The following is a 21,580-nucleotide window of genomic DNA, read 5'->3' on the forward strand; positions in this document are numbered from 1 at the left end:
ACGAGTTTGTGTTTCTCACCATATCAAATACAAAATACCTGCCTAGAGAAACCTTGGAACTTACCCATCAAGTCTCCGCTCATAACGTCCTTCCCGTGCATGAAGTGATGGTGGGGGGCCATAAGTGGGCCCCCCACCACCTCCTCTGAACCCAGAAACCTCTCTACTACGAGATGCTATGGAAACTGTATCATCCAATCCCCGCGCAGCACTGGGAATGGTTCCTGGCTCATTATAATCCGTCCGTAGGTCTCTATCTCCCATTTTGTTGACAGAGTTGTGTGCCTTCTGGGCACTTTTGATGTCCACAAAATCCACAAACGCTGCCACTCCGCCTTCCGACCCCCTCTTAGGGAGGATTTTGACACTTTCGACACGTCCATATCTGGAAGAGAAGCAAAGCAGAGCACACACATTAGTGCTGGTGGGAAGAGAACACGTTTAATAACATTGCCTCCTGCAAAATCAACATCCAACCCTTCACCCTTCCCCTGTGCCAGGAAAATCAATCACTGGGAGACACCAGGAGGGGAAAAGCCATTTGGAGAGAGAAAAAAGCCATTTAAACTTTCCATGGTTACATTTAAACTCCTTTCTTGAAGTGTGGGGAGCCTACCATGGGATCACCCTTTTTATAGCAACAGAGCAGCAGCAGCTGAAGAAATAGAAAGGTGTTCACAACGAGAGCACCCTGCACATCGTTAGTCTGACACAATTAAAGAGGCACAGTTAAAACAAAACCGTGTCACAAGGAAAAATACAGACAGCCATCAATTTTCTTAGGAGACAAACGACCTTGACACAGCAATTCCACTACTTCGATCTGTATTTAACCCAGAGTCTCCACTGTGATCCTCACTCCTGATCCCAAACCCGTTTCCTTCCACACCTAGCAGGACACACGGACCCCCAGACCTGGGGTTCAGCCTCCCAGCCCCACTGCAGCCCCAGCTGCCCAACAGGAGCTGACAAATGCCAGAGGGAATGTGACACCACCCTACATGATGTATGTTAAGTAACTGCAACACTGGCACTTATGGATGAGTAAATGTCTATGCAAAATAAAAATAAACCCAAACATGTTTGTGTACACAAGGAAACAAGATGTAAAAACATATTTAAATAACTTGCATCCACTCACAGTAGAAAGGACAAGCTGGGCGGGATGAGCACAGTGACATTTTAAAGCCAACAACTGCAGGGTTTGGGTGCTCAGTTCTCTCTGCCAAAAGATTCTGAGCAAAGCAGGGAAAAGCTCTGAACTGCAGCTGGTAATCCAGGACAAGAGAAGGCAGAAAGTGTATTTCTAATTGTGCCGACAGAGAGGAAAGGGACGCACAAATAAAAAACCTAATCAGGAAGTATTTGTAAACTCCACGAAGAATTACTGTGAAAAAATTTCTATGCACAAAGGCAGCACAAGGCCGGGCAGATGTAAACAGACCTTACACAGGCAAAACTGTCCTCAGCCACACACACAGGGAGAAGGGAATACAACCACCAGGCTGAGGCACACACGCTGTCAGATCCCCGAGCTGCCTCGGTTTCATGCCTGGCTTTTCCTACACCTTACAATTTCATCATTGTTGTTGGATGACTAATCCTTAAATACGATCTGAAAACCTGCCTCGCTGACTGCTGCCTTCTCATTCCAGCCTGACCTACTACACTTATATATAACCTGGTTTGGATTTAGAGCCTTTTTTCCCTGGTTTATACTCCACTGAACACGGCTGTGCGCACAAACAAGAGCATCTTCCAAGAAAAAAATAAAATAAATGCCTTGTTGGGCATAAGGAGACACAGTCACACGCAAGACACGTTCCTGCCTCTCAGCTGTCCAGGGCTGAGCTTGTCACCTTTGTGCCTGTGTTAATTCTTGGGAGTTTCCTAATCTGTAATGCTCTGGTTATTTTTTTATTGTTTCTTTGTATTTTATTTAATTAAAAGCTTCCAATAATGGCAAATGGAACTGCAGGAAAGCTGCTTCTCAAAGCATGCTCTCTTTGGAAGCTGGATTTGGTTATCTTGCCTTGCAAGTAAGATTTAGAAAGCCCAGAAGAGTAGAGGAGATGGTTAATAAAATCTGTGTGAGGAAAAAAAAATGGCCTAATTGGATGTGGCAGATGTAGAGAGAGCAGGAGAGGGAACAGGAAAGGAAGGAGAGGGAAGGAAAACAGGAAAAAGCCTATTTGAGAAAATGTTCGTGCCATGGATGAATGTGACAAAAAATATGGAAAGTAATTAGGAATCCTAGTTAGGATCACCCTTTAACTCCAACCCTCACACCTAAACCATGTAGCTCCCAAACCGACTGGTTAGAACACACACTTTCCTTTTGCTCACTGTGTTTACACATTGAGTTTCTGGCAATGTGAGCCTCTACTTGCCTTCGATCTTTAGGGGGGAACAGGATTAAGATACTGTTGATAATGGTATCAATATCCCTAAAATCGTAGCAGTCCTTTGACTGCAGCCACCATGGCCCCCCTCACATGAAGCACTGCCTGCCACGGACATCAGAGCTGGGCTCTGAACGACTGCCTGCTCCCCACCTTGACAATTACTGCCTAATTCTGAAATCCTAACACGTACATGTTATTATGCATACACAGTCAGAACTGTCATTCTTTTGCTGTAGAAGATGCAGAATGTGTTTAAAATGTTCAAATATCTAAGCTCACGCTGCCCAGAAAGCAGACAGAATACAAAACACCAGTGTAATAAGGTCCCCATCTACCACAAAACCCACCTAGCAAAGCTGTGACTCTTCCCAATATGAATTTTTATATTGGAAGAAGTGCACTTCAGCTATTAATTATTTTTTCCTAAATAAGAAATGTATGGGGGAGGCTACTGCTGTATTGCAGTGCAGCCATGGTGGTAAATCACCCCACTCCGAGACGGCGCCTGTTAATCCCCCGTTATCCAGATACATAAATATACGCTGTGCCTCGCTGTCCTGCCCCGCACCCTTGACAGGCCCTGAGGATAATCTGTGGCAATCGCCTTTGCTGAAAGCGAGGGAGGCAGGCAGGAGGAGGAGAAAGGGAGCAGAAGCGGGGGATGAGAGAAACCCGAGGAGGAGAGAGCCCTGGGTATTGCAGGGGAGCTGCTGGAAGAGCAGGGTTTGCCTCAGTGCTGCGACTGCAGACATCCCTCGGTCCCCTCCGCCAGGATCAATGTGCCGAGCGATCCGGCCCGGCCGCACCCATTGGCGCCTCTCCGAGCTGCTCCTGTCTTGGCAGATGCTGCCGGGAGGAGACCAGGGGGAGAGGAGGGAGATCTGCAGTGCTGCATCACCACACGGCTTCACTGCAGCACAGAAACGCTACAAGGAAAAAACCACCACACTTTCTGAAGGGCCGGGGGAGGAGAGGCGGCGAGAGCGCTGCGCTTCCTTACGCCGAAGCAAGGCAAGATGGAGGTGAACGCGCTCCGAGGAGCAACCTTTGTCCAGGCAGAGGGCTGGGAAGAGGGGACAAAAGGCCAGGGGAGGCATGGCCACGACCTTTGGTAGCGCTGCCAGAGCAGCTCCTCTCAACCTTTGCCTCATATCGCTACACCTGTGCGTCAGCCCTTCCCAAGGCTGCGTTTCGCAATCGCTGCCAGCCCAACAGAAACAAAGAGGTGCCTTCGCTCGGCTCCCACTCTGCAGACGCGAATGAAAACAAGGCCTTTTAGTGCCTCTTCCCGTCCACAACTCCTGCAGATTAATCATTAGCTCCACATCGTAAGGAAGCGGCCGAGGCCGTGTTTTCGGCGGGGTTTACAGTTCAACCTGAAGCGGAGGAGACAAGGACGTGGGGAGCTGTTATGTCACCAAGCTCCTCCACCAGCACAGCACGACCGAAGCACCCGGCTGTAAACACACACCGAGCAGCCCTTGCAGAAAAAAAAGTTGCCCAATAATCACTGCTCGAACAAAGCCACGCTAATCCAGCTTTTCAGACAAAGAAAAGGAATTCATAATTTAAGCATTATCGGTTTATTCACTGTAGATCAAAGCACCTCTATATTCAAGCAGCTGAAATGTCTCTGGGCTCTTGGCACAGCTGCTCAGCATGTTTCCCTCGCTCCGCAGCCCTTCCTCCTCCTCAGCTCTTCCTCCCAAACCAGGAGACAGCACAGCCGGGTTGGGAGGCGCAGCCTCTGCCAGTGCAGGGCCGGGCTGGTTCCTCCTCCCCAGGAGCGACGTGTCACCCAGGCACAGCCAAAGTCATCCCACACCCCCCAGCCTTCCCTACCCCGGGGATCGGCACCTCGGCTTTCCAGCTCTAATAAACCATCTCAGCTCGGCTGCTCACTCTGAACACTCTTCCTGCACATTCCCTGCTGTTCCAAAAATCATTCTAAACAAAGCATGGGCTACCAGAATGCCAGCCAGTAATTGTGTAGTAAGCAAACCTTACTGTTTAGTTGCAATATTGTATAAACTGATTAGGATCTTTATAGGAAGATCTGTACATGATAAGAAGAGGTGGGTTGAAGCGAGGGAGATTTTTAATATAAACCAAGTTCCACCTTAAATCACAGTATCCTCCTATTTCTCTTGCTGTGCTTCCCACAGGTTTGTGAAGACCTTTCATACCCCACCATCTTCATCACTGCAGAGTTCTGCAGGTCAGCTACATTCCAGCCAAAGAAACTTCACCCCATTTTCATTTAGAAGCTGGTGCCGTGCTCCATTCCACATACTACTAAATGCAACAGACACTGCAGGACCCAAAATAACACAGGAGCTTTTTCTGTGTGTTTCTGCACCACCCATTACATGCATGATTTGACAAGCTGCTCCGACACAGCAGAACATCCCAGTGTTTTGTATTCACTCAGGTTCCCTTTGACTGCAGTCAGGTATCTTTAGCCATCTGAAAAGCTTGGCTGATTTTGCTGTGCCACACTCAAACTCCTTCCTCCTCTGTGATTATATAACCCCAGCAAGCCCCAGCCTGCATTATTCAGTAAAACGCTCGCACAGCTTGAAGCTTTCCTTGGCCAATCACATTCCTCTGGCTTTGTTGTTATTTCATAACAAAATAATGTGTCCTGAAATAATACTTCACCAGATGTTTGTGCCTCTTCTCCTTACTCCTGACACCAAACCAGTCCAAATACCCCACACTAGAGATACTCCAGCCCTGGACAAAGCAGGTCTGCTCCAGGTACAGGGAAATCCAGGATGTGCAGCTACTAAACCACCATAAAGCAAAATGCCATCACCCTCCATGGGGGTTTTTATCCAGGATAAAGGATGTCTGTTTAGTCCATGAACATCAGTTCTAGGATCTTCTGCTATCATGGATGCTCATTTCACAGCCTGAGAGACTTGGCCCACCACAACAGCACGTGCAGCCACTTCCCAGCCACAGAATACACAAAATAACACAGCAAACAGCAGCACCAACCACACTGGGATCTTACCAGCAGCAGGACACCGAGCCACAGGGACAGCTATCCTGCAGAAATCCCGTCTGGAGTTGAGCACCAGCCTCCAGTACCACCAGCTCCCAGCAGGAATCGCACAGTGAGCGTCTCCCGCCCGCACCGCTCACAAAAGGTGTTTAATATTCACCACTGAGAGAGTTCCTGAGCCAGCAACACAAAGGGAACTTGTGTCTCTACACGGGCGTTTGCAAAGATTACGGCACTACAACTGATTTCAACGAGGGCAGTGGTACAATAAATGAAATACACAGCAGTTCCAACACACTTATCCTAAGGAAATGACATTCTGCCATCTTCCAAGCTTCATATGCATTATAGCCACCTGCTTTATTGCTATAAAATTTATATATACACTTATATTTTTTTTTAGAAAGGCAATTTCAGATGTAGAGTGATATAAGATGGTATTTCACCATCTTCAGACCTGAGCAGCACATGTCTTTGGAATTAAACTGTGCCTCAAGTAATGCAGAGCATTACTCAAAATCTGACAGTATCATCACATGCCTGGCATGGAAGGAGACTCGAGGACTGAGAGACACAGAAAAATCAAGACATCTAAACAGAAACCACTCAAAATTACACTGACTGTTTCATAAGTACAGTAACTAATGTGCAGCAGACACCAAAATCAGGGACAGACCATTGGGAAGAGTGTGCACAGGACTGGGATGAAAATCATTCCAATTCACTGAGATAGATCTTGACAGAAACAAGCAGAATTCCACCATCCTGGAAAACTACACTTAATTTTAAGTCTAACAAATGTGAGGAACTGTCACCTGTTGAGCTACAATCATCTGACTTGGTAGGACTGCCTGGGCCAGCAGCTGCACTCAGGGCAGACCAGGAGCAGTATTTACTACGGACAACTCCATACCAAGTCCTGGCCGGCTCCCTCACCAATTGTGTCCTTCACACACCCCACAAACCCCCCAGACTGCTTCCTCTCTGCTGTGTTTCCAGCAGACATGTGGTAGGTTTAAGAACCTCCCACAAGAACAAGAGTGATCATGAGACTTCTCCCAGCTGCTTACAGATTATTTCATCTGTCTCTTCAGATGAAACCGGTGTCCTGCCTGGGTGGTTTAGAACAGACTCCATTGGGATGTTTGCCTTGTTAGCCTTCCCACCATTCTTTCCCATAAACACTGAACCCTGTCACCACTATCATTAACCTCTAGACAATCCAAACACTTCCTGACACACAGGGCTACCCCACCACCTCTCCTTCCTTGCTAATTCCTTCTGAAGAAGTCACAGCCATTCACTGCAGAACTCCAGCAGTGTCAGCCATCCCCACCATGATTCCATAATGGCAACTCACACCATCATCTCCTGCTGTGCAATGGTTTCCAGCTCCTCCTGTTTCTCACCCGTGCTGGGGGCACTGGTGCAGATCAATTGCTGTGTCTATAAAGACAAAACACAGCGAGTGGCTGGGACAGCGCTCCAGACCATCACAAGTAGGAAAGCTCATCCATGAGTGATAAATCCAGGAGATGTGCAGCTTTGAAATCCTTCACCTTCCTAGTGCCAAGTAAAATAAAAGCTCCTTGTATCACAAGAAGCTCTGGTTTTCGAGCCACACCAAGAACAGCCCTTGTGACAACAATGATTCAGAAACATGCCCTAATTACCAAGCTCCCATCATTTTCTAGATTACAATCTGAGATGCTTTAAAACCTGCTTAGAGTGATCTTTATTGGCTCTGTGACCTTTGGGGGGAGAAAAACAATGTTCTTCAGGGCATTCTCTGCAGCTCTTCTTCTAGTAATAAAGATCTTCAGGGAAACATCAAAATCCAGGAACAGAAACAATCACCCAGGCTACAGAGCTCAGCCAGACAATCCTGGGACGAATCCTGAGCACAACTCTCACACTTCTACGCTCCTGCTCCAACACCCAAACCACTCAAACCCGGACCCCTCTGGACTTTGTGGCTCCCTCTGGCCCCCAGCAGCACTCAATGGGAAATCTCCCAGCTCCTGACTACAAACAGGGGTTTTGTTAATGAGATACAGCACGTGTTCCTGCCACGCACAGAAAACAGCCAGGGCTTTGTCTGCACTCGTAATCCCTCCCTAAGAGATGACAAAGTAGGAAATTAAAAAGCTAGCATAGGCACATTCACTGATACTCCTGATACTTCTGGTATTTAGGAGCAAAACGTTCAACAGATCAGACAGTCCGGAGATAAAGCCATGCTGGAACAAGTGCTCGCCTCTTTCTTTACAGCTCAGCCAAATGTTCCATTTTAAGACCCCCAATAAGAGTGATTCCTAATGAAGACATTTTATTTATGTCTTTACTGCAAAGTGACCTTTTGGATACTGCTGAAATATTAATATACAAATGGAATTGTTATGTACCGTAGAGGGAAGAAACAGAATATTTAAACCTGGTTTTTCATAGCTCCCACTCTTGGTAGCAAAGATTTCATCCAGGAGTCAACACAGCAAGAAATTTTTCTGCAACTCCCATGACAACCGGTTCTGCCATAGATTAAATGCTGCAGCCAACACACATCAGGTCACATCTGAATATATCCATTCAGATATATTCTCCATCCATTCCTTAAAACACAGACCAGTTCCACTGCAAGACCCCCAGGACATGGAACAGCCCCAAGGAGGAGTCCCAGCAACCTTTCAAACCAGGGCAAAGAGGAGGGCGGGGGAGCTGAAGCCATGCTTTGGACATGGGGATTACACGAAGCTGGATGAATAAAAACGCCTCTCAGCACTCCATGCAACATCTCACTGGGCTACATTTAATATCCTCCCCACCCCAGTCAGCAGTTCCGCTGCCGGCAGCACAGGAGAACCCAGCATTGCATCAGCCCAGCCAGAGCTCCACTGTGCTGGAGTGAAGGGCTTGACACAACATCAGCCACTTACAGCTGCCAGACAAGGCACAACCACCTCAGCTAACCAGGACAAAGTCTCTTACTAAGGCACTTTTCCTAGTTGTTTCTTTGGAACAATCAAGGAAAAGCACAGAAGCACCCATAGCTTATTGGTATATATATTATTTAAAAGAAAAAAAAAAAATCAAAGCAGCTTTGTGAGCAGAACTAATGAAGACTCATTTCTTACGGATGCATGTCTTGAGGTCGAATTCTCTGGCGTCCAATAACTGCCAGTTCCCACTGCAGCTTTTCCCACGGTCAGGAACACCTCTCTCCCATGTGGATTCTTTAATGTCTAATAAGGGCTGTGCTCTCACTGCAGCTTTTCTCTCCATGGGGTCGCTAATCAGGTCTCTCTCCTCTATTAAAACCGCTTGTTTTCACAAAACTCAAAGGAACGTCATGTCTCTGAGACTGAATATCCCCTTCGCCCTCAGGTTTAGCTGATACTGGCAAATGGGTTCAAAATTGATTAGGGAAGATATATATATACACATAGCAGCAATACTTCAGTCTTGCTCTCCAAGCAGATCAGAATAAATACCACTATTTACAGAAGCACAGAAAGGTTACAGAAATATGTAGGAACTCTGCATGTTCAGCTGTGTTGTCTCAAGCACAACGAGCTGTGATTCTTTATCCCCAACCTACACAGATGCGCACCGTCACGTTCCTACACGCCAGGCACAGCCGCCGAATTCCATCTCCAGGGCATTTTTTTCCTTCCAGCTTAAAGCATAATCTGCAGATTTGCTTCAAAAACACCAGTGGTGATAGCCTACGTTCAACACTTTCTGCAGGGGAATTGCTCAAGCCTGTTCTTTTGCGTGACTGATTTTAGGATTTGTTTGGATTTGATGTTAAGAATGCGCTGCATTGCAACTGTAGGGGAATCTCTTGATTAATCGAGGTTTTTTTCATTCTTACATGAAAGGGTAATTCCCCATCTCACTTTTGCTTCTCCAAGCTCTGCTTTGCATGTATTCAGCAGCAGATGGAGGAAAATGCAGAGTCACAACATTATGGTCTCCCTGCCACGCTGCAGAGCACTTGAGATGTGGATCATCTTGAAGTTTGGAAGTCTTGGTCCCACTGGTACAGACTTCTCCAGCAACAGTCATTTACAACCTCTTCTCCCAGGTTTTGTAGGCTTTCCAGAAAATGGTACTTCAGAAGAAAAATAATGTTTATCTGTCTGCAGTCCCTGAGACCACCTCAAGTGATGGAACTCCTCTCCCCCCTCAAACTTCAACTGGGTTTGAACTAGTGACTGGCATCAGTTCAGCCCACGGGTTTGACAACTTGAAATTCATTTCTGACAGAAATCAGCCATGGATCCAAGGACTCCCAGTCAAATCCCCAATCACAAAAGCTCACCAATGCTAAGAGGTTATGATCTTGACACCAGAGAGGAAATCCAGCCAGTTCCCAGCCAGTCCAGCCACTCCCGCTCTGCCACACCAGCCAGCCACCAAACACAGATGTGCAAATGTTATTTCGTTGCTTCATGACTCACCGCTTCCATCGCCCTGGAGAAAGTGCTTGTCCCTGTGACTAAACCAACTGGCAGCACAGTCCTTGGCATGAGCCAGGTGTCAGCCCAAGGAAAATAATATTCCCCACTGACAAGCGCCCGGCAAGAGCCTGGCACACACTCAGGTGTGTTTAGTCTGCAGTGACTACCTGCGCTCCAGGCACTTTCTCCACAGGAGAGAGCCTGGGACTTTCCAGAGCTGAGCTCCTGAACCAGCCAGACTTTAATGGTTTTCCTTCTAGTGCAACTCAAAGTCGAGGTTTTGCAAAGCTGAGCTGGAAACTGGAGTTTCATGGCAACAACAGGCGAGGTTTCACACCTCGGTTTCATGAGCTGACTTAAAGGAGGCCTCCCCACAGCAAAGACTTGAGCAGAGCTGTATCTGGAGGTGAACACGTACTACCAGACCAAGAGGGCTCCTCCTGGGCTTCAAGGACACACCAATACCACTGCTGGGAAAGCTGCTCCCTCATGTTATGCTGTTTCAAGTGATGAACTTCACCTTTAAGCTGCAAAATCAGACTGACACAAGCCAGGCAAGAGCATTAACTGCAGCCAACCCAGGGGCTGTAAACTCTGAAAGGATGCAGAGGAAGAGATGCTTCCTGAGCTCAACTGCTGCCAAAAATGGTGTATCTCACCATACCCACAACCAGCCTTATCATCTACAACCATCAATCTTGAAGCCACTTCTATTTTTCAAATGTGGCAAAGATTCTCTGCTACTAATTCTTGTAATAAGTTTTTTCAGAGTTAAGAAAAATACCCAAGGTTTACTGAGACTTTGATTACAAGGCAGTGACTGTGATGGCCACTGGATGCTTGGATACATTTCCAGCTGCCTTCCTAAGAGCAGCATCTCACAGATCCCGTGAAATGAAATCAGATGTTGATTACATATACAAGGGAGATACTCATCCACTCTGAGCTTTTATTCCCCTCACAGAAAGAATGCTAATGAGGCCGGAAGGCTTCTTTCCCCTCCAAAGATGACTTCTTTAAACATACAACTTGGCAATTTATTTTTCTTATTTTGCCCTATTAACTATTACAGGTCACCCGCAGCTGCCACAGAGAGCCTAAAGAGGGGCATTTAAAGGAGGCTCTGTGATCTCTCTGGCAGCCATCACTGCTAATGAGGACGGCAGGCATTCACCCGGCAGCAGCAGCAGATGGAGCGCGGCGCGGAGCTTTGTGCCGCGCGGAAGCCGTGAACACCTCGGCGAGGACACAGGGAAAGCTGTGACAGGAACACCACGTTACTCTCAATGAATCCCATGGATGGCAAACACAAGCAGGTCAGTTTTCTTCCTGGAGAAAAACTGTAGGTGATTCACTACTTGCTTAATAAAATCATTTACAGCCCGGCTGTTCTTTGTGGTGAGCTGAAAGATGGTTTCAAATCCAGCTCTGACTGGGTGCCTGACCACCTTCGTGACAGGAACTTGGTCTGAACACAGCTCTCACTTCCCACCACACTGGGAATAATAAAAGACATGGAAGCTCCTCCATTTGGACAGAGGAACACACACGGGTCAGAACTACCTCACCAGCAGGGTCCAACAGACTGCCCTGCAGATCATCCATTCACCCTCCTCCCAGACACATCTGGATTTCTCTGGCTTCTCAGTGGAGAGATGAGAGCGCTCTCAGGGCATTCTGATCAGATGTGGAAGCTCCAGATCAAAGTGTGCTTATACAAAAAAAGCCCTTTCAGTTTTAAGTTGTTGAGCCTGATTAAAAAGGGGAAGAGAAAGGAAGCTAAAAAAGCTCCCTTTTGTTCTTAAAAATGTCCAAGCCTCTAACCAGAACACGGTTGTTGCGAAAGACTGCTGCTCTCCTCCCACCATCAGTTTGTCTGAGCAGAAAACCGATGTTCCTTTCACATCCAAACTTTGCTCCTTCTCACTCCCAACATCTGCACCTCACACAAGGCACAGACACACAAACTCTAGTCCAGAGCCAGCCACACACCAACAGCTACAGAATGCATTTCCAAAAAATCCATCCCAGGAAGGACATTGTTTCCACCAAATTCAAAGGTGCTGCCTTCAATCTTTTCTGCTGACAGGCCCTGGGATATATCTGGTGTATTTATAAAAAGCCTGGAACAATGTTTGTTCTTTTACTGAAGGATGTTATCTTCACACTGCAGGATTTTACAGATTGCAGGAGATGATTACAGCAGGTTAAACAGTAACTACTGAAATGCACAAACCACGGCACTTGCTGTGTTTTACTCATGGTCCAGGAGCCTTCATCACCTCTGAATGTGCTGCTGCAGAACAGTGGTGGAGATGGGTTTCAGGAGATCTGAGCTGCCATTACTCCCCAGGCAGAAAGGTGAAACCTCCAAATAACTGTGTGTACAATCACCAGGTGGGAAACACTGCTGACTTGTAGCCTGGGCGATGAAAAAAGCAACTTCTGTCTGATTTTCATTAACTGTCCAAGGAATCTTCAGAACACCACAAAAACTTGAGAAAAGGAAAGCAGCAAGGCTGCTTGTACACTGTGAATTTCCATCCTCAGGCTCCTGTTCCTCCCACAAGATTCCTAAATCAGCATGCCAAAGATGCAGCTAAACTCAGAATCTTATTATGGAGAGCAATCATTTTTCTAGTTTATTCCTCAATTCATTGTTTAGGAATGTTTGTCCTTGCAGTCTTTGGTTTCAGGGCGTTCTCAGACCTCAGCAAGTTCAATGAACTTAATCAAAAACACAAGTGAAATATCTCACTGCTTCTTATTTTTGGTAGCTACAAATCCAGAGCGTATCCAACCCAGTGGCAGCTCCACAACTCACACCCAACTGCAACTCCCGCAAAACCTTCAGCAGCCTAAAAGCAGCCAGGAGGGGTGACCCTCAGTACACATCCTCAGAGAACAGTTTTGGTGTTTGTTATTTCTCAGGTGCCTCTTCACACTTCACATGCAAAAGGGCTCCTCCTCCTCTTCCTCAGAACCCAACAGCAGCGTGAAACCACCACAACAGCAAGACAAGCTGCAGTTGTGACACATCAGCTCACAAAAACAGAGCTCCTGAGGAGCCCCAGGTCCACCCTGACTCATCACCTCATCCAGTATCTGCCTTCCACTCATTTGGTTATTTACTTCCTTTTTTATGGAAAGGCAGCGAGTGCCTCTCTGCCCTCAGCAAAGACAAGGTCCTAATTTTGGACACACCTTAAGACGTCAGTAAGGTCATTTGCCAGGGATTTGGCATGACTTTCTGGCCTATGAAAAGCAAGGAGGAATAAAAAAACCAGTAAACAAGGCTATCACAAAGAGAATTTAAGCCTTTATTCATCTCCAGTTCTGACCTGATGAATGGATTTAATACCTTTGTATGCCTCACTGGACTGGTAAGTTCTCAACATGTGAATCTGTGTTCTTGTACTCTGCAGGGATTATTTTACTGTTGTACTAAATGAATTTACAGTAAGGGCAAGAAATACCAAAAGCCAACATGGCTCTTGAACGGCTCAACAACAGAAACTGCTGATACAAATAATCCCAACTAAACACAGCCTGGACCTTTGAAGAAACTTCAGAGAAGAAACAATGCCAGTCAGGCTCAGCAGATGACAGAATTTTGTGACCAAGTGTCATCAACTTATCTTTCTACCACAGCTCAGCATATAAAACCACTTAATAGGAGCTTAGTCCAAATCTACACTCTTTGTGGCTTTTCATTAAGTTTCTTTGAAATAATCACCCAGGCTGAGTCCAGAGGGTGGAACCACCACCAGAGCCAGCAGCACCATCACCCCAATGAGTGACCAAGGAGCCCACACTCCATGGGAGGCTGACACCCACTGGAACCCCCCAAAAGGACTCATGTACTCCCCTTCTGAGTGTGGGCAATTATTTCAATCCCCCTGCCCCAGTCTCCCAACCAAACATCCTACTTTGGTCTCTGGATTATATTAATGGAAGTGTTTGTAAAACCAGCACCAACAAGTTCTGATGCTGCCCATGATTCCAGACATCACTCCAGTGAAACACAGGCGTAAACTGTACCCTCCCCTCCTTCACAGCTCCGGGCTGGGAAAGGCAGCACCTCACCTGTGAAAATGCCTAAAGTGACACAAACAGAGTGACAAAACAGGAACAGTTCTGTGGCCCTACTTCTGTATTTTCTAGAATAAAAGTACACCTGGATAGAGATCTGTATGGGCTGAACTGAGTTAGGATGACCATGCCAAGTTATCCAAGGACTTACTGATCAGTGATCACCAAAAAATGCCAGGGAACACATTTAAGAGCTTTGCTAGAAAACCAGGAGCACTGTTCCTTCTACTCAAGCCAGTTCCTGTAGAAAGGCACTGCCAGACCTGCAGGTGCCTGATGTGATTTCTTCCTCCAAGTGTTCAACCCCAGCAGTGGCTGTTACCGTTCTCCCCAGGGCACCAGAGCCACCAAAATTCCCCTACACCACCTCATTCCTGCACCAGAGCTACCAAAATTCCCTTATACCACCTCAGTCCTGCACCAGAGCCACCAAAATTCCCTTACACCACCTCAGTCCACAGCAGTGACACGGAGCAGAAGGCACAGATTCCACCCTCCCAGGCCAAAATAACACTCCAAGCCATCAAGACAAAACATTTACTCACAAACTGACCAAATGTTCTCCAGGAATCACTGACAACAGACACTTGCTGTCACGGCAGGTTTTCTGCAGTCATGTTTAAAATGCCTTTAACCACTTCTCCAGGAGGCATCCAAAGCATCTCCTGAGAGACAGACACTGGAACATGGCAAAGCCAAACAAAGCCCATTTGCCACCTCAAAAAAAACCCCTTAAAATTTATTTATTTTCTCCAAGATTGCCCTGATCTGCAGTGTATTCTGTTGACTTTCAAGGAGCACTTTTGTTTCCTGAAATCCAGGGTTCCTCCTGGACTTGGTTGCCACTGTGAATGTCTTAATTCTCCCCCAACACAGGAGATTGCACACAACAGTCACATGGTCCATCATTAAGAGGCTTTTACTCCTCTTTGCCCTTTAAAACACCAGTAAATGAACAAAGCCATGTTCTTTCAGATAACTTGAAGAAAACATAGAGAGGAAAAAAAACATGGAAGGGCAGCACTTGTGTTGGGGACAACTGTTACTATATTTAGTTGCCTTGTTCTGCAAGCTGCTGAGCATCTGTTTCAGGGATGGTGAACGAGGGTTTTTTCCAGCATTAATTAGGTGAACCCAAACCACTGCTCCCACCATTTCCCCAAGCTCACATCTCCCAGATCATAACTCGGATTTGCTACTTATTCCACCTGAACAGTGGATCTCCAGTGCTGGCAGTGGCTGTGTTTCTATTACAGGGTGCCTTAACAGCTCAGCTGAAAGGAAATATAGAGTATTGGGTTTTGAAAAGGGAGTATTTGGGTAAGAAACTGAAAAACAATGTCGATGTATTTAAATGCATGGAGAATCTCTCCTTTGCAATCCCCTTTAATACCAGGGAAACAGATTTTTAAAAGGGCTTCTGAGGAGAAAAACAGCACTGCTCATGTAAGCCAGTGCTTCTTGAGACCAGCTTCAGTATTCTCTAATTTGAGAGAAGAATTCACAGCAGGGAGTGTTATTTCCATTCACCTCAGTAAACTAAACAAACCAATCAGGAGCGTTTGGGGGAAAAGAATAAAAACATGCATTTCTTCAAAACTCTTAATTCATTTCTTTATAGAATCCCTTGTGAGCCTGCAAATCCCAGCAAGGTTCCCACAGCCGGTGGTTAAGTGAAGGGTGGGGGAGGAGCGGCAGCAAACCCTCCATACTCCTGCCGAGCTGCAAGTTTTAGGAGTTTTCCCTGAATTTTTGCCTCTCTGGAAAACAAGATGGTTGTTTCTCCAACAGGCACCGTGCAACAGCCCAGCCAGCGGGCTTCCATCTGCGAAGGACAGTATTTCCCCAGCCCGGTGGAAAAACAAACACTCAGGGAGCCGCTCGGAGGCTCGGGGCGGGTGAGGCGATTCCCGGCCGAGGTTTGGGGCGGTTTTCCCCCAAAGCTCGCCCCGCTCCCATGGATGGCTCCACGGCTCAGCCTCCTCCTTCGCCCTATTCCCAGGCTGGGGGATGGGTGGGAACCGGGCTCTGCCAAGCCCCGCTCCCTCTCAAAAGACTTTCCCTCCCGATACAGCGTCCTTTCCAAAGAGAGAACCTTCCCCGTGCCCCCTCCGCGGCCGGGCAGCCGCTTTTCCCTTCCCTTCGCAAGGAGAATCCCCCCGTGCTGTGAGCGCCTTGCGCAGCGCCTGTCCCTTCCCCCAGGCGAGCACGGGCATACAAAGGAAGCCTTGCTCCATTGTCCACCTACAGCACCTACACACCGAGCCTCGCACAGCCCCTCGCCCCTTTTCCAGCCGCAAATATCCCGGTGGGTGCATCCCAGCAGCATTCGGAGGCGGCGTTGCCATTGCCTCCCCCTGCCTTGGTACCTGCAGCCAAAGGGCTGGAGCGCGTTTTAACTGTTTACTGCCGTGGGATCAGCCCCGTCCAAATACACAAATCCCAGGGAGAAATGCCTGGTCACAAAGCTCCCTCCCAAACCTCCGATCGCGATTTGCTGAGGTAAAAACAACCAAAAAAAGGTAATGAATTCAGCGCCTGCCATTTTTCCCATCCATCTCCAAGCAACAGTACCATGGCAACTTTTTCCCTCCTTTAATACATCTTATAAAAGGAGGAGGACTGGACAAAATAAAACCGAGGAATGTCAGATTTACACCGTGGAGCGCCTGTTCCCTCAGCTAGTTATGGCTGGAATTAACCAAATAACTCCAGAGCGAGCCTTTTCCCCCAAAAAATCTGGCTTTGTAAACAGCACTGGGTCACGTAACCAGGACTTGAGGGACACGACAAGCCACCCTGAATACACATCCACCATCCCGCGCCTTCACCGAGCGGCGAATTCTTGGCTCAGGGGGATAACAAAGGTGAAAAAGGTGAAGCTTGATTAAAACAGGGCAATTTCACAGCGATGAGGATGCAGAGATGGGGTTTGGCTGCTGCAGCAGCTGAGGCCAGGAGGATGGAGGGGGATGCGAGACCCCCAGTCCTTCCATCCACAACAGACGACCAGAAACCAGGGAAGAAGCGCTGGGACCTTCCTTTCTCCCCCTCGGTGTCACCGCATCTATTTTTCCCATGGTGACTCATTATTAAGGACGCTCCGTCATTTTTCCAGCACAGGAAGATTAAAGGAAGCTTCAAAATCCATTTTTTTCTGCTGCTGGTGGGATTAAAGCAAAGCGCCTGGAGGGGCCATGAGCTGAGCAGGGCTCGTTACTCTCTTTTTCTTCCTAAAAACCAGCTTCCAGCGTAGGGTGTACCAACTCGAGAGCATTTCCACAGGAAAAAGGTGTTGCTGAGGCGGTGGGGAAGAAGTCCCTTCCTCCTCCTCCTCGCAGGGAAAGACGGAGGGAGGAGGGAAAAAACTCAACCATGCAAACAGCTACTACTTCCTTATGAGCGGGATTAACCTATGCAATAAAAAAAAAAAAGGAAAAAACAACCCAGCACGATATAAGGAGTCCAGAGTGCTTCCCGCGTGCAGGATCCCGTGTTTTCTCCGTGGGTTTGTGTGATTTTTTTTCCCCCAGAGTCACGTTTTCGCAGCTGCAGGCGCTTCGGTTCCCATAGCTCGCCGCACCTCGGGGGGACACGCAGCATCCTCCACAGCTCCAGGTGGGAGGGAAACGCAGTGAAACAGGCGAAAATAAATAGAAAAAAAGTCCGAGCGTTGAATAATTTTGGAGAAAAAAAAAAAAAAAAAAGGAATGGAATGGAAAACAAATCGGCCAGGCTCAGCGCTGCCTCCCGACATCCTCGGCATGGGAGCCGCTCCGTGCCGACCTCCGAGCCCCGCTCGCTGCTGCTCCGTCGTTTCGGATCCATTTTTAGCCATTTTTGTATTTCCCCGCTCCGGCCGCGCCGCCGATCCCGCCATGGCGCGGGTTATTTACAGCGCTGTTTTCCTCCTCCTCTCCACGGGAACCGCCGTCCCCGCGCACTCCTCCCCCCCTTTCCCACGTTTTTCCCCTCGTTTTTCCCCACACCGCGGGTCGGGCCGGACGGGGCCCCGTCGCCGCTCTCCACTCACCGCTTGAAGTGCTCGATGATCTTCTCCTCGCGCACGTTCTCCGGCAGGTTGCCCACCCAGAGGTGCCTGGTTTCCCGGACCATGCTGCGCGGCGCGGGGCGAGCCCGCCGCCCGTGCCCCGGCTCCCGGCCGCCGCCTGCCCCCGCGCCGCGCCGCCGGCCGCCGCTCGCCGCCCGCCGCCGCCTCCGCCTCGCCCTCCGCCCCTTCCGCCGCGGGGCCCGGCCGCCCTCAGCGCCACCGGCCGCCGGACCGCACCATCCCCGCCGGGGGGGCCCCCTGCCCGCCGGGCCGGCTGCCGGGCGCCGGGCTCGCTCTCCGCCGCGGCTGCGCTTCCTCGCCGGCTCCCCCCGCCGCGCCGCCCGCTCGCTCGCTCCCGCTGCCTCCTCCTGCTCCTCCTCCGGCAGCGGCAGCGCGGCGCCCCCGCCGCCGCCTCCTCCTCCTTCCCCCCCCGCGCTCCCGCTGCTCCGCCGGCCCGGCCGCGCTCGCTCGCTCGCTCGCCCCCCCTCCCCTTCCCTTTTCCCTTCCCTTGCCCGCGCCTCGCGCAGCGCCACACGGGGGCCCCCGCGCAGGCGCACTGCGCCCCGGGGCGCGCGCCGCGGGGCCGGCGGGGGGGGCGGGGCGAGAGCGCGCAACGCCCCGCGCGGGGGGGGGGGGGGGGGGGGGCGGCGGCGAGAGGGAATGCGCGTGCGCGGAACGGGCGGGGGCAGTGGGGGTGTGAGAAACGGGGGGAGGGGAAAATTGGGGTGGGAGTGGGAGAGAATTGGGGGGAACCGGAGAATTGGGGTGGGGTGCTGAGAGAATTGGGGGGAACCGGAGAATTGGGGTGGGGGTGTGGGAAACGGGGGGACGGCAGAACTGGGGTTGGGGGTGTGAGAGAATTGGGGGGATGGGAGAACTGGGGTGGGGGTGTGAGAGAATTGGGGGGATGAGAGAATTGGGGTGGGGGTGTGAGAGCATTGGGGGGACGGGAGAATTGGAGTGGGAGTGTGAGAGAATTGGGGGGACGAGAGAATTTGGGTGGGGGCACAGGAAACGTGGGGACGGGAGAATTAGGATTGTGAAACAGTGGGAGACTCAGACACAGTGGGGGGGTTGTAAGACAACGGGGGGGCTCTGAGAGTCTTATTGGGGGGCTGTGAGGATCATTACAGGGGCTTTGAAAATTGTAATGGGGCTGTGAGATATGGGAATCGTGGTGGGGCTGTGAGAGAAGGGGCTGGGAGACTCACAGTGCTGGGCTGGGGGAGTTGGAACGGGGAGCTGTGAGAGACAGAAAGGGTTGCACTGCAAGGGCAAGGTCCTGCTGACCCCCAAACCTACAGCTCCCCCTAATCCCATAAGGATTCCAAAATCCTGGGGCACCAGCTACCTTCATCCCCAGGTGAGCACACACCCAGCCGTGGCCACCGGGCAGACAGGTAAAAAGTGAATTGAGGTGATGGCAGGGAGGGCCCCACGCTGCCCTGGTATCCAATGGCTCCAAAGGCCAGAGCAGCAGGAACCCTGAGTGGGGCTGCAGGGGGATCCCCAAACCCCCTTGGCTGCTCCACGTGCTCCCCTCCACTGGCACAGGGACAATGTGGCACCCTGGGACACAGGGACAATGTGTCACCCTGGGACACTCCCTCCACCCAAGCAGGGTGTCCCGAGTTGTACTTCCCCCAACAGAAGGGAGACCAGGCTGCCCTGCAAACCACACAGGAGAAACTCCCACTGTGGGAAGGATTCACCTCCTGCTCCCCCACGGGGGCTGGCACAGCTCCTTAATTAACACGCGGTGAAGAAATTGCCCATTGCCAATATCACCCATCTCTAGTTGCCTCACATGTCACACCCCAGCTCTGCAACATACAACTAGATGTTTTTTAACCCACAAGATCTTCTTTTCCACCAAAATATGCCCTTGCACTGATAAGACACCTATTTCTTTGTCCCAAAATGAAAATTAGATCCCATTGTGAGGTCAGGATAAAACACACACCCACAGCCAGGAGTGTTGGTGTTTAAAGCCTTCACCACTTCCACCACAGAGCAAACCTGTATTTCAGTATTTTCCATGGCCAAAGTCACCTGATGACGTTTTGGTATTGATCAAGCCCGTGTTTTATTGGTCAGAGCTGCCTTTTGCCGCCCAGTCCGGCCAGACACCGCAACCTTCCGGCAACAAGTCCACCTTGCTACTGGTCAAAGTCACCCAGCTGTAGTGGCTTAACAAACATGCAAATCTCCTGATTTAATCACGTCTCTGACGCACATGGACTCGGTCTGTGGTGGCCCCGAGCCTTATCCCCGGCTCCAGTGGCTGCAAGCCCATCCTTTGGCAGCCCCGTGCCTCAGTTTCCCCAGTGATGATGGGCTCTGCCAAACTGGGATCTGCTGATTAATTAAAAACCCCAACGACTCCTTGCACGCAAGCCATCTATTATTCAAAACGTGTGATGGAGCCACGTGCACACCAGAAAATGCGCTGCCAACACGCTCCACCGGCGCTTCCAGTGAGGAGCTGGGCTCAGCTTTCCATTTTTTTACCCAATGGGAAGCCTAAGGAGCAGTTTGTACCTGTCTCTACCTTTAAGGGGCTCTCCATTTCAGAGAGGAAAAAACCCAAACCAGAAAACCACCAAAAAAATCAAACAGCTCTTCCATGAAAAATTCTCCTTCTCTGATGGAGTGCACTTGCTGCAGCTGCAATCCCAACTGCTCTTCCTCCCTGCTGGGGTGGCACCTCCAAGGGACACACGAGGAAACCACACCAGGTCCCAGGTGCTTCCAGGGAATCTCACACGGAGTCACTGCTGTCACCCGGCCATCTCACAGGACAGGCAGGGGCTGGGAGCTGTCACAAACAAAGCCATGGACTCTGTTGACAGGAGAGGGTTGAGACCAGTGCCAGGAGGGTTCCATTTACACAACAGCCAGCTGGAAGAGCAGCACAAAGCTCGGCCGGTGATGCAAAACAAAGCTCTGGACCGTGGTGATACTCTTCAAATGCTTTGCAGGGAAGCTGTTCCTGGCTGCAACCACACCAGCGATGCTGCTGTAACCAGATCCCCACAGCTCAGTCGAAGATTTTAAAGAACACAGCCCCAGGCTGGAGAGTAGAGCAGGTACAACCCTCCCCTGAGCAGGCCAGAGGGGCTGTGATGAAGGACCAACACCATCCTTGTGTCTGCAGAACAAACACACATTTGTGCCAGCCCAGTGTCCTCTATGAGAAACAGCATGAGGGGCACCCAGGGGTGAGACATGGCTGCACTGCCTTGTGTGCTACCCTTCCCAGGGGCCAAACAGCTCAAGACAAGGTGACTTGAGCTGTTCTCCATGACCCTCGGCCTTTGGGACACACACTGCAAGGAACAATTTAAATTACTCCTGGGAGGGTGTAGCTGAGAGTCGGCTATCTACAGACAACTCAGCCAGCCCCACAGTTAAAACATTTGGATGCTTCTTATCAGTGCCTGGAGAGGATTAAAGTGCCAGGCCATTTATTAGTGAGGGAGCAGGTTATAAACCCATCTCAGCTTGAACACCACGTTCATGTCAGGAAAAGCAAGGCAAGAACAGGACAGATCAAAAGAGA

The 21,580-nt window shown here is 49.7% G+C and overlaps 1 protein-coding gene across 1 annotated transcript in view; it reads right to left on the reverse strand.

The window, feature by feature from the left end:
* Positions 1-18,117, reverse strand: part of SPEN (spen family transcriptional repressor) — a 66,611-nt gene extending 48,494 nt beyond the window's left edge. Inside the window, exons 1-2 of the mRNA XM_054291840.1 lie at positions 18,001-18,117; positions 65-385 (exon numbers count right to left, since the gene is read on the reverse strand). Of these exons, the coding sequence (XP_054147815.1) occupies positions 65-385; positions 18,001-18,083 (404 nt within the window). The 5' untranslated portion in view covers positions 18,084-18,117. The remainder of the gene's footprint in view (positions 1-64; positions 386-18,000) is intronic.
* Positions 18,118-21,580: the final 3,463 nt, after the last annotated feature.

This window comes from Melozone crissalis, unplaced genomic scaffold (assembly GCF_028551555.1).
Source record: "Melozone crissalis strain CALT ecotype California unplaced genomic scaffold, PUWL_Pcris_2 ptg000107l_1, whole genome shotgun sequence".
NCBI classification, from domain to species: Eukaryota; Metazoa; Chordata; class Aves; order Passeriformes; family Passerellidae; genus Melozone; species Melozone crissalis.